This window comes from Adelges cooleyi, unplaced genomic scaffold (genome assembly GCF_023614345.1).
Source record: "Adelges cooleyi isolate 19-005CV unplaced genomic scaffold, UGA_ACOO_1.1 ACOO_flye_CR_arks_rails_tigmint_CR_PRNA_2, whole genome shotgun sequence".
NCBI classification, from domain to species: Eukaryota; Metazoa; Arthropoda; class Insecta; order Hemiptera; family Adelgidae; genus Adelges; species Adelges cooleyi.
Window position 1 is genome coordinate 9,232,196 of NW_026095860.1, and position 13,549 is coordinate 9,245,744.

At 32.7% G+C, this 13,549-nt stretch overlaps 2 protein-coding genes across 8 annotated transcripts in view; both read right to left on the reverse strand.

Moving 5' to 3' along the window:
* LOC126833765 (supervillin) overlaps positions 1-13,547 on the reverse strand; it is a 34,878-nt gene extending 21,331 nt beyond the window's left edge. For 5 of the 7 annotated variants that reach the window (XM_050565291.1, XM_050565290.1, XM_050565289.1 and 2 more), the window contains exon 1: positions 13,311-13,547. The gene's annotated coding sequence lies outside the window, so the exon portion shown is untranslated. Of the gene's footprint in view, positions 1-534; positions 553-4,803; positions 5,302-13,310 lie in introns of those variants that run through there. The other 2 variants (XM_050565287.1, XM_050565286.1) reach the window with 2 other exon arrangements.
* LOC126833766 (uncharacterized) lies at positions 83-6,815 on the reverse strand. Its single transcript, XM_050565292.1, has 2 exons — positions 6,744-6,815; positions 83-2,870 (listed from the first exon to the last, which is right to left on the reverse strand). The coding sequence occupies exon 2, from the start codon at positions 2,854-2,856 to the stop codon at positions 421-423; it is 2,436 nt and encodes an 811-aa protein (XP_050421249.1). The 5' UTR covers positions 2,857-2,870; positions 6,744-6,815; the 3' UTR covers positions 83-420.
* Positions 13,548-13,549: the final 2 nt, after the last annotated feature.

Genomic DNA, 13,549 nt, shown 5'->3' on the forward strand with positions numbered 1-13,549 from the left:
TACAACAACAACAACAGCAGGCGCATAGACTAAATTACAGCAGAAGGGAGAAGTGAGAGGGGATTAAGAAAAAAACACCAACTGTGAAAAAATATACATGTATGGCGTTTATATAGGTATATAATATAATAATATTACGTACGCATTATTTTTTTTTATTCATATTTTCTCCCAGCGTGTACATTACGTTGTCATTACGAAACTGACTAAACGTACATACAGTATATTATATTGTATTCATATTAAAGTATATTTGGTATACAACTTACCTAGCACCGATAGATATTATTTTTCGAATAAATAATTAAATAAAACATAAATGCTAAAAACAACAAAAGCAAAAAGAAGCTATTATAAACAACAACAAAAAATAGGTATTTCTATATTTTTACAAAGGTATTATGGTATGCAATGATTGTATCACGAAAGACTTCTACAAAAGTGTAAAGCGATAAGTAAGATCAATGCTATTAGTGTGCTGAACGCATTTACACTTAGCAACTGGTATAGGCATACGATTAAGTACAAGCACACCTCCAAGTATCCGGGGGACGTCCGCCTCGGCGGTACCGTCAAGTCCGCTGTGCTCTTCGAGGACGACCACGGCACCAACGCCATATGTTGTCCGGACGACAAGGAGAAGCCTTTGAGCGTTTCTTCAGTCTGTGAGACTTCCGCGTCACTTTGTTTTCGGACGGTGTCTTGGGGTCCTATGGTGCCGACGACCGTTTTACCGGTATTGGCCAATTCGTCGGTTAGAACACTGGGGGACACTCGCCGGCGATGGCCGTGAACAGAATTCGTCGCGTGCCAATCGATTTGGTCCGTCGTAAACCTGTTGGCATACTCACGCCGAATGAGCTCCCTAAAATTCGGTTGTCCTTTGCGGCACGACCCGCCGGCATTATCGTCTAAACCGGTCAGTTCCGGGGCGAGCGGTTTTCCTGTTTCAGTTGACGCGACGGCAGTGACATCATAGTCAACGCGGTTAACCTGCCGCGGTTCTTCTGGAGGGCTAACGGGTGACCCAGCAACGAATTTAGAGCTCGGCTTTAACGGTACTAAAGGCAGTGCTTTATTTGAGCGATAAATTGCGGCTCGGCTGTTGGACAACAAGCGTTTTCGACGATACTCATGCTCGCGAGGTGATGGAGGTAATTGCGTGCAAACAAGTGACTTACTCAGACGGTCGGCTTCATCCAACGTGAACCCCGTCAACACGATCGGCTTGTGTTGGTCGACCTTGACAATAACCACGTTGGTGTGCTTATCAGATGTCGGGTAGTCGACAGCCAATGGGTTTTTGATGATCCAATGCGCGTCATCTTTAGCCAGTCTGTTGATCATAGATCTAGGTACGAGAGCCCCGTTGATCCGAAATCGATCTCTGTGAACATACGACACGTTGAAGTACACGCCACCGGTCTTGCAGTTGTCTTTGCGAAGACTGCGAAACGCCAAATCGTCTTCCACCGTGTCGGGGGTCCTGCGGGGGTGGAACGTCGGCTTATACCGGCCCTCGGGCACTGCGTGTAAGTAATCGCTGGGAGCGGCGGCCACAATTGGACCTAGCGGTATGCCAAACGGCGGTTGAGGGTCGGGCACTTTGAGACAGTTGCGGTGTTGCCTACGACTTCTGAACACCACGTCGTCCAGTGTCGCATCAGGTTCTTTAGAAACAACGGTAGGATTGGTGTCCAAGTTGTACATTGAGGGCAGGACCAACAGAAAACTACCAAGGAATGTCGGGTTGTCCTTCTTCGTTTCTCTGCGGTTTAACCTGCGGTATGCCATGTCATCAGATACAACGTTCGGAACGCCTGACCGCCTCGACGACCTCGACAGCATACGCCTATCGCCACTGACGCTTGTCGCGTAATCCGTCTCATCGAAGCTTTCGTACCGCATGTTTTGGTGCGCTGTGGGCAGGTCGCGCCGCTCGGCTCTGTCCAACAGATCGTCGTCACTCAAACCCAAACTGTTGTATATGTCTTCCAACTCTTGGAGAGCTTCTTCTACGCTTTGGGTTCGAGGCACTTGTTCCACACATTCGGACGATAGTGTTTCAACGTCGCATATCTGTATGGGACACCTGCTTCTAGGGCCGGGTTCTTCTGTATAACTGTTGTCGTCATAACGAAACACGTTGTCGTTGTCATCATCGTCGGCCAATTGAAGGCCTTCCGTTCGGTCGCACCTGGTCGGACTGTACTCGTCCGAGCTTTGTGAAAAATAATTCGAATCCGATTCTCTAGATACCAACCGATTGTTTTCATAGTAGTAAACGGCTTTGACGTTGGGATTTCTTGGGGGAGGCGGCGGTGGTATTTTTTTACCGATCAGGTGTTGCTTGGATCTGTTGGTCCCACTACGATCAGCCGGTGTCAGGTTCCTGGCCAATATTTTGTTTCGGTAATGGCCCACTTCGGAGGAACACCGAAACGGCGGCGCGACAACAGGATGGGCCCGCCGGTTGTCGCTAGCGCCGCCCCTGTACACGCCGGTGTCGCTGTAACAAGCGCTCGAACCGGTACTGTACACGGACTGCTGTGACAGCCTCCAATCGGATCGACCGCTGACGTTCGATAAAGGGCCCGCAGTGTACTGCATAGAATGGCACCTTTTTATAGGCCTAGGACTGCGCGTGTACTGTTGAATTACGCAAAGGCCGTCACTGTTACGTTCCAGATGGGATTTTCTTGCGACGTTCTGATTAAACTTCCCTTCGTATGGACAAAAGTCCATGCTCTCCTGGCTAGTCTTAAGTTTCTTTTTTTTTGACAATATACCCAACAATGACCATTTTTTTTGTTTTTTAATAGTGTTTTTTTCCGCTGTTCCATTTGACACGGGCATAGCTTATTACTTGCCTAGGAAAAAAAAATATTGATAAAATTATAATTGTTAAAATGTTTTTATAAAGCGATATTTAATAGCGCATGCAGTAAAAACAATCAACTTCCTTTCTGCGATTAATAACTACTGTATTTTTAGTACAAACGTTAATAATTAAGATGGCCTCATAGTTTCTCTGTGTGGGTTAGGCAGTTCAATTGTTTTAACCTTGAACGCAGTGACGACCGGATATATTATGAGAAAAACTAGTGACAAGAAAATAATAAAGTTCAAAAGACTACCCGAGAGGGAAACGGTTGAAGCAATCACAGTATTCGTTTTGGAAGTCATAAAAATAAAATAATTCCAAATTTTACGTGTCTCCAACAAAAACTTAACATAAATTAAAAGTGAAAAGTGTCAATAAATTGAAATTTGCATGTTTAATTTGTACATAACATACATTCATTGTATATAATACTAACATCAAACAGCACTACTCGCATAATTTATAAAAGTTGTTTTAGATGAAAACGGCTGAATATTATGTAGCTTAGTATGTGAGAAAGTAGTTGGACCATTAAGATAGAATAGGTACAGACTACAGATACTATTATGAGAATATTGACAAGACGATGAAAATGTTTTATACACATTTTAATAGGATGAAACTTTGGAAATTCAATATGAATAATTTTTAAAACGTGTTAAACAACATAACATTCCAATGTTTAGCATTAATTATTTTTCAAATACCGTTGTAAAACTTTTAGAAAGAGAGGATACACACGCCAAAACTAAAACACCATAGAAAAATAGAGACCATTTAATAGTTTTTGTTTATTGCTCTGTAACTCATTCGGCTGCAAAGACTTCTGGATTTTACTAGCTCTTTGACAAACTAAAACAACATAATCCATACTTGTCAAATAACAGAATGTAAAAACATTTAATTGAAATACTATACTAGGAAGCAACGACCATAGTAATTATCGGCTATTAACTAAATACCTTATCTGAACTAAGGCAAACCTAAAAGCTCCACCACGAACCGATCCTAATCAAACTGCTATTATAGTTGAGTATACTGTTTCACGTTAAAAAACCTTGCATAATAATATACTGTATACACGAAATACAATATAATAATTTTGATTATAAATTAATATTATAATAATTAATACGTATAACGTCACTGCGAGGTATTGTTTCAATAGTAATTATTCACGCGTCTACCGGTGTGCTAATTATAAAAAAAAAATACTTTTTACTATCTTTTTAAGTACATAGTTTAATGGCCAATAAGGTTTGATTAAATTTTGAAATCCGATCCTATTATAATACATTTTTCATAAATAATAATAAAAAAACAACCGTATGACTTTCAAACATAAGTCTAATAATAAAGAAATATTATACCGGGTTGTATACAACGGGTAAAACACCTTGAAAATCGTATTTTAATACAATATCCTGTTGGCCAAAACTAAACAAACCAATATTGATGTATATTAAAGATAGATAACGAAGGATTATTATACTGTACCTGGGACAAGTCGATTTGTGAAAATAAAATGTAACGCAAAACCAGCTTATACCGTGACAAAAGTCGACGCAGATTTTTTTTTAATTTCATATATGTATTATTATTGTATACAGTTATATAACCAGCTGAACAAACTCGACATGCGCCTTCGATACTGGCGCGTTAAGTCTATTACTATTTACTATGGAAAAACGATTGACCCGTTCGACATCATACTGTATATTCAACGTTACAAACAGTGGGTAATGTATTTTGCTCACGCTATAAGCGAAAAATCAAAGAAAAACATAGCACTGAATACTAAACGGCGACGATGGCCTCAATTTCAATAAACCCTTAAGGTCACACAATAAACAGGTACGGCGCGACATGTTGAGGCACAAAAAAATAACAAAACGATAAAAAAATCGTTTAGGTCTTACCGAAATGTTTGCAATTGGGTTTGTCCAAGTCGAGCTCTCACCGGTATAATAGTAGTATTATTATAAGTAGACTTTCTCCGAGTGAGAAAAAAATTTTAACTGGCTTTTTCAAACAACACTATCGTTAGACGGACGCGTGCATGTTATTATATTACATGTGAACTAAAGTGCCGCCAATGAGGTCGACCGCTAAAACAACACTGCGGCGACGTTCGAGTCTCGTCCATACCAATATCGTGTTCGAACCCCTTCTCTGGTTTAATACGCTATCACAGTATCACATCACCGTATGACGGTAATATTTGACATTGAGCTCACACGAACGCTCATTGGGATAGCCGTACACGGTACCTAGTGACATACCCATAGGTAATAAGTCATACTTTTAAATACCTACATTTAGATAGAAACGGACGAAAAATTCTGAAGGTGCAAATACAATGGGCAAAAATATCTACCTACCGTACATAGGGATTGTGATACTATTGTGGTTGTGTTTAATTACATCCTATATTTGATTGTCTCCGAGTACTAGCCTAACCTTCCAGTGGCTATATGGATTTAAACGCACAACTACTCCTAAATGTTGGGGTGGAGGGGAACCGAGAATATTATTATTAATATTTATATATTATATTGTCATGCGTGTCGTTAGCCACGTTACATTGAAACGGAGACACGGAAATGCATTAATAAACGAAACGGTTAATGAAATGGCGTTTTGACATTTATACACGTCTGACCTTGTCAAAATCGCTAAAAGAAAAATGCTGTACGTAGACCTTTTCGAAATCGTCAATAGGGTTTTTGGATTTTGTCGTTTTGTATTGATAACGCCGGTCTGTTATCGAAGCAATTTAAATACGTTTATGAATGAAGATAATGAAGATAATGAGCATAATCATGTAATCATAATAAATCCCATTTGGAGAATGCGTGTACATAAGTGTACCGTGTACGATTTGTTGACGATAAAAAAAATGGTAAAAGACCTTATCGTCTTTTTTTTATGTTCGCGACTAGCTGTAAAATGTTGAAAATAATATAACTATTAAACTGAAACGCTAACAGTGTTTATGAAACAAAAATCTTTAGGCAATATTTTTTTTAATGAATCAATGTTATAAACCTAACCTTTAACCTATAATCTAAATATGGTTTACAACAAATGGTTATCAACAAAATAATTACGGTAATTGGTTAATGATGGCCACAGCATGATATTTCTGTAAAATGGCAGTAAAAATTTTACAAAAGAAAAATCCCAACTTCTAATCTTTTCTATCCCTTCACATTTTTTCATTTTTTAGGTGAGTATTGAAAATATTGACCTATAAATGCCAATCGATGCTTAATTTGTTCTACTCAACTAGTAAATTTATATTTAATCTCTTACATTGCTTAAGTAATGATACGAATAAAAACAATGAAATAGCTATTAATAGCTAATAACTATAATTTGAATGATGAGCGAGAGCAATTAGGCAATGAGTACGTATCAATAAAAGAGAACCACTTTATCTTATGCAAATATTAAGCAAATGCTGGTAGTTGGACACTTTGTAACTGTTTCAATAATATTAGAAAATGATCAAAATCTCTGATCTATTTAGAATTTTTCAAAACGATTTTAAGCTCTTTTGTATTTTCATACAAGGGATAACCCTTAATAAGAATAGTCGTTCGCTTTCACGAATGTGAAACGTTCATAACTGAATTTTGGAATAGCAATCTTATTAGAAAAATATAACGACAAAAATTAAAATTAAATCGTAACTTAGAAAAATAATCGAACGAAAAGGTTTATCGAGAACAAAAACTCGTTCTGATGAGTACGTCACCCACTTGAAGAAAATAAGTTATCAAAACAAATAATTTAAAATTATACCTCAAAGTCGTATATGTAAATGTTATATTAATTACTGTAATTGTATACTTACCTTTGAAAAGAATGTGCAATCTCTGATCAAATTCTTCAATTATTCAAACAAAATAAAACAAGCAATTACATTTTTGATAAAAATCACTATCAGTTCCCCATTACGAATTAAAAATATATACCTAAAAACATTTTTATTTTAACGCGTAGTGATCTACGGGCCTATCATTTAAATGTGTGTACAATATAAGCATAAACACTAAGATACACAATAAATGAATACTATATAAGAATTACGCTCGACTATAAAGAAATGTCCATTATATTCTTAAAACTCTATTACTTTAATAGTCATATTTACATGATATACATACTAACTTATTCTATATATATTATTACTCCGTTATACTAAACTCAATATTTTAAATAGTAGCTTTTAATTTTTAAAAACAACCGTTTATCTTACATATGCCGATTCATTACGAATTAAAAAAAACAATTATGAAATTTTAACCTATAATTGTTCTATTTAATTTCTATACATTGTCACTCGTCTTAAATTTTAGGCGTAATCGGGCTATAATTTTTGTATATTAAAATTAATTAATAACACAATGATAATGTGATTTGTAGTCAGTACTAAAGACGTCGACTAATCAATAACTAGTTTTAAATTATTGATACTTTGTTAATAGGTAGGTTATAATTAGGGTGGCAGAACGCTGAGCGACAATAAAAATACATATGTAGCAGCAAAAGGTAGATTACTTGTTTTACGAAGCTTTAATCTACAAACATTTTTTTTTATTATGAGTTACTTGTATAGCTACAAGTTAATAGGACAAGTCCACTTTAAATCTATTTAAGTTGTTCTTAGATCGTTATTGTTTTAAAGTAAAAATATACCTTTTTTTTAACGCAGGAAACGATTTCACAAATCGTATTACATGTTGTTACACTTCCTTCTTTTTGTCTTATAACAAGCGTGTAATACGGAACGATAATTTTGTAACTGCCTATGCAAAGCGGACGATTAAACACGCTTGAATAAAATTAAGATAAATCGAGCCCAAAAATTATTTTAAAAAAAATTTACGGAGAATATAAGATTTTATTTCATGACTATAAAACACTAACAAAGACATTACAACGATTTCGGGTACCTTAGTACAACAGATATGATATATATTTGAGAAGGCGTCATAATATATCACATATCATAAGTGTATTATTATAAAATTACACAAATTTAAGGGTTCAGCAAACATTTTAGAAAATCATGATGTAATTCATTGATAAGTATGAGTAGCATTTCTTCTAGACATTTTAAAGAATAATAATATATATATAGGTAACTTTATAATAAATATTTGAATTATATTATAATATAACAAACTAATTATTGATTTCAGTTGTTTTAGCTATTTCAGTGGCGTATTGACAGAAAGTGAGCTGGTTGATGTATTACCCTCACACCAAGTTTATTTTTAATACATTAAACATTAATAAACCAGTCATGAAAAAATGTTAATTTAGTTTACTTGGCCGAAAGTCGAAGTTTGTTTTCCTATTTCTGACCTAGAAAATATAGCACTTGTTATAATAGGGATATAGTAGGAAACAAACTTCGACTTCCGGCCAAGTAAACTGAATTTACATTTTTTCATGACTGGTTTAATATGTTGACAGATTTTTATTTGTTGGCAATAATGTATAATAAATATTGTTACATTATGGTATTTACTTGGCTCCTATATTATACCACGTATTTTAGAGCTTATGTTGAAATACTTTTTTTGTTTTACATAGGGACCATTTACTGAGTTAACGTAGTGTTTTTGTTGGGATTTGAAAAACAATAGTGTGTACAGCTAGCTGCTGTGTATCTTTCGTAATATGATTAGCATGACCATTTATATTTCATAGCCTACAGCCCACACCCACTGGTCCTCGGGGATGGTCCTAAGGTTAATTCTTAATATTTAATTTTTAGCGTTCAATTACCTACAAATAAAAGGAGTCTACGAAAAAATTATTATAAAATAAATGCATTCTAATGAATGAAAAAATTAGGACCATCAAAGTAAATATAATACACTTCTCGGTTTCAAATTGATTAAATAAATGATAAAATATATCGAAAATTATTTTTGCGGAATAAATGTATTTAACACCAACAATATGTATATGAAGTACTTAAAAAAAACTCATGTTTGTAAATACGAGTACAATTCTCTATGGATAAAATAGATTTCCGTACGAGTTATTGCATATACATTTCCGAGAAAACGATTGATGCAAGTGGGTAGAAACGAAGGAAACACGTAATACGCATGGATACAGTTTAAGAATAAGGAAACACTTACAAATCGTTTAAATGAGATACTGCAGTAATACTAATTAGTAATTTATATAAATGGGTAGGTAAATATTTTGAAATAGTACACTTATACAATATTACAGTTACGTATTAAAAACATTTTTAATTCAATACCTACACGATTAAAACATATTATTTAGTAAAATTAACGAAATCAATTTTAAATTAGATTCTAATCGATATTGTAAATAGTTGGAATTAAAATTTCCATTAAAGAATATTAATATTAGTATTAGATACTTATATAACTTGTACACAAATACCGCAATTACTAAAATTGTAAAGTATTTAACTATAATAAATTACAGTTAGAAATTAAATACTTAATGAAAATAAATTCAAAGAAAGAACTAAAATATATAAGTGTACAATACAATATACAATTACAACAATTTAAAATGCAAACTGTTTTGATTGTTATAAAATAAAAAATATATTGTTGTAAGTTGTTTCTCCAAAATTATAAAGAAAAACACTACATTTTACATGCTTTTCTTTAACTCGCTAACAACACAACGTACGTACGTTTGTACGGGTATTTTTTTAATCTTGCAAAACTAATTTAACCCATATCCCGATGTCGTAGACGGCTGAAACTTGGCACATACACCCATATCAAATAACAATACAATATCCTGTAATATGTGGGGGTCATTTCACTAAAATTTCATGTTTTTTCAAATCTTCCAAAATGAATTTAGTAATGTATTTACAAATACTAAGTACCTTTAATAGGACTAAAAAGTTTTTTTTTTTTTTTTAGTTTTTATTTTTATTTTTACACGTAATAAACAATCTGTATCAATTATACTAGACACAATAAAAATATGTGATAAATGTTATAAAATCATGAAGTTTTGTTGAAAGAAGCCACCCGTTGATAACACTTTCTGTTAACTTGATATTAATTTAATTTAAGAGATCTCGACACCAATTACGCTTCAGACGTCTCGGAGGATTACCAGGTATTGTAGGGGGGACTAAAAAGTAAAAAATAAAATATATAAATAAAAAAAAACTTTTTAAAAAACAGTAAAAAAGTGAACTAAAAAGTAAAAAATAATTTTACTACAAGAACAATAATTGGTAAATTATTTACCAATCAATTGTAATTTGTAGCACAATTTTTTCAAAATGTCAATTACTTTGAAAACAACCGAAAATGAACTACAATTTTAAATTATGTTAAACATCTTTAATTTTTGACTAATAAGAAAAGCGTGGACGGTGGGCCCTATTCAACAAAGTCCAAATTCATTGAGTTAAGTGTTATGAAATGTATGTGTTCCACACTATCAACTATAAAACATTATCTGATAAATTTATGAAGGACTTTCAATATATATATATATATATATATATATATATATATATATATATATATATATAAATATATTAGGGTAGTTAAAAAAAAATGGACTAAAGAATTTTGTTTGCACCCCCTTCTCTTTATTTTTTTTATGATATAAAAAAATAATTCTGTGAAAATTTGGGTTCAAATACTCAATTTCTTCACATACCACATCAAGATTTAAGTTTCCAAGTTTAAATCATAAAAACAAATTAGGGGGAAATGGGGTGCTGCAAAAAAACAATACTAAAGTAAGGTTTTTTTTAACTACCCTAATATTAATATAACAGTAAAAACATGTAAACTTAATTCTTATTTGAACTGTCAATAATAGATATATTTAAAAATATTAACTGAGGATCAAAGCATCTATTATAATATTATTTATTAACTTTGATGATATAATTAATGAAGATTGTAATTAAATGAAATGATTTTAAAACATGCATGCATTGTGTTTACTATACAGATATATATTTTATTTGCAGTAGCAATATTATTGCTTACTTTGTGGACAATATAGTACACTCTAATGCTTAATAGTAAAATAGTATAGGGAACTAAAAAAATATATAGTGTGGGTAAATATTTTTTTTATAACCCATTCAAAATAATACTAATAGTACTACTAATGAATATTTTAAAAACAAAAAATAACTTGGGAATTACAAATAAAAGAAGTATTAGGTAAGTATTATTTGTATAACGTTAGTTTTGTAATACACTTCTAATATTGTTTTTTTGTTATTTGTCATACTTCAATGTCTTTGATAATTGATTCTATATGCTTGAATGAAATTAAAATATACTTCTGGGATTTTAATGAAAATTTAAAAAGCATGAACGTCTGGCCTTCCTAAGCAAAAATGACGTAAATAAAAAAAAATTTTGTTTTGTAAAAACCCGAATAAACAAAGTAAAACGGTTTCTTACTTGGTTTAATCGGTTTTTTTTAATTTTTGTTTTTAGTTACGGCATTTTTGCTTAGGAGGGCATATGTAATAACTTATTGATCAATCACAGCAATTCAAAGCTAAAACAAAAACAAAAATGAAAAAACAGTAATATTCTTATAATTACTGTACCTACATACTCCATTTTGTAAGAATGCCTGATATTTAAAGTGTAATTTGTATAGAAAAATAAAATTTAATAGGCAATAAATTAGCCTACTCATTTAACCCAAACGGGTTTAATTATATGTCATATACTTATGGTTGAAGTGAACTGAAGGGCTGCGGGGAAAAAACATCAATGTCAGTTTTATTTAATTGTTGGTAATTCCGTTTTTAAAGTTTAACAACTTACAAAATGACATTGCAGCAAGGGTTTGAGAGAGAGAAAATCATATGTTGTCGGAAAACTACATATATTTGGGTGAAAGAAAAAAAATACATTATACTTATACAAAAAATGAAAAATAAAATAAAATCTCTGAAAAGTCATTGACCTTGATTAGTATTTCCTATCACAGTTCCTCCAAAGTGTCAATCGGAGGGTCATCCAGGTACTCAACCTTTTCTTCAGTGCTGTTTGTGTCATCACAAGCAAATGTATCGTAAAATGCTTGAGCTTCAGGCTTTGTCAAAAATTGCTTCAGGTGTAATAGATCATCAAGCTTTGCTTTTTTTAGTGAAAGGGGCCTTGGTAAGAAAGGCGGAGAGTCGTATCTTTATTTTTTTCTTATTTTTTACCTGCTTTGAAGTAAGTGTGATAACAGACGACTTGTAGGGACCATAGTAAACCAACTAGGTGTGCATCATTTGCGGTTTGCTTCCATCTCGAGCCCAGGAGTGTTGAGGTTGACCGTTTTTTTCCGCCACCGCATGGACCTTGATGAGTCTTTTCCGTCACACATTTTCTTCTCCCTTTATTTTTAGGCAGACAATGATCTTTCCATCCAAAACCGATTCGTAGTTCGATTCCTTTGGGAACAAGCTAAACGATGGTACTAATATCTCATTTTCAAAAAAAATTGACATTGATGTTTTTTCCCTGCAGCCCTTCAACTGTATTAATAATTATTTTACATTTGTAATAATATTAAATAAAAACATTTTATTTATTATAGGTACATTGTCTCATTACTGTTCATGTTTCACCTCTTATTAAATTAGCCTGTATACTTGTTGAATTAGAAAAAAAATGTAATTATCTGAAATAAAATGACATGTGATGAAGTAATGTAACAAACTAACTATGGACCTGCACCTACTACCAGCATGCAACCACAATACTTAATAAAATTTTGAATTGCTTTTCTTTATGAAAAAAGGACGCCTTTTAAACATGACCAATTATTATAGCTGTCACAAATATTAATGAATACCTAGGTAGTTAACAGTAAAATTATTTTTTAAATGTATGTATTAGTAATACACAGGCATACAAAAATAATTATAGCTATTTTATCACCTATTTTCATTATAAATCTGGTTTTTCAAACAACAGGTGTCAATAGTCATAATTAATTTGGTTTGTTATACTTTTTTTACTTTTAAAATATGTAAAATCCCTGGTGACCCCAGAAGGCGCCTAAAGCGAACGTGGTGTCGCGATCTATTGGTTGACTAATCCACGATCTCACACGTCATGAAGTACCAGCTCTGGCTGGCCTCTTCTAACAAGTCTACTGTATCAATATATTATTATATATTTGCCTACCATGTAATTTATCCTTTGTGCTTATTGTAATTACATTTATTACAGATTGTACAAATTCCAAATAAAAAAACAAAAAAAAAAATATGTAAACAAACCAAATTGCTCTTCTGTTATTGCAATTTTGAAACACATCATATTGTATTCAGAATTCTATTAACCAAGTAGTATTTAACATTAATATAGTATTATTACTCTACCACGATTATGTAATGTACCAAAAATATCTTTCTTACTTCAATATTCAAAACAGCTAAGACGTCAAACCATAACAGTAGGACACTAATTGTTTAATCGACACTATTATACAAAATTATTACTGATCAATTGACACGAGAAAATAACTAACCCATTAAAAAACTCGAAAAGTATAAGCAAATTATATATAATTACACACTACAGCATAAAAAAAAAATCATAAAAACGTTTTGACTAAGAAATTAACAACTACACTACACTACAGCTTCCAGGTCTA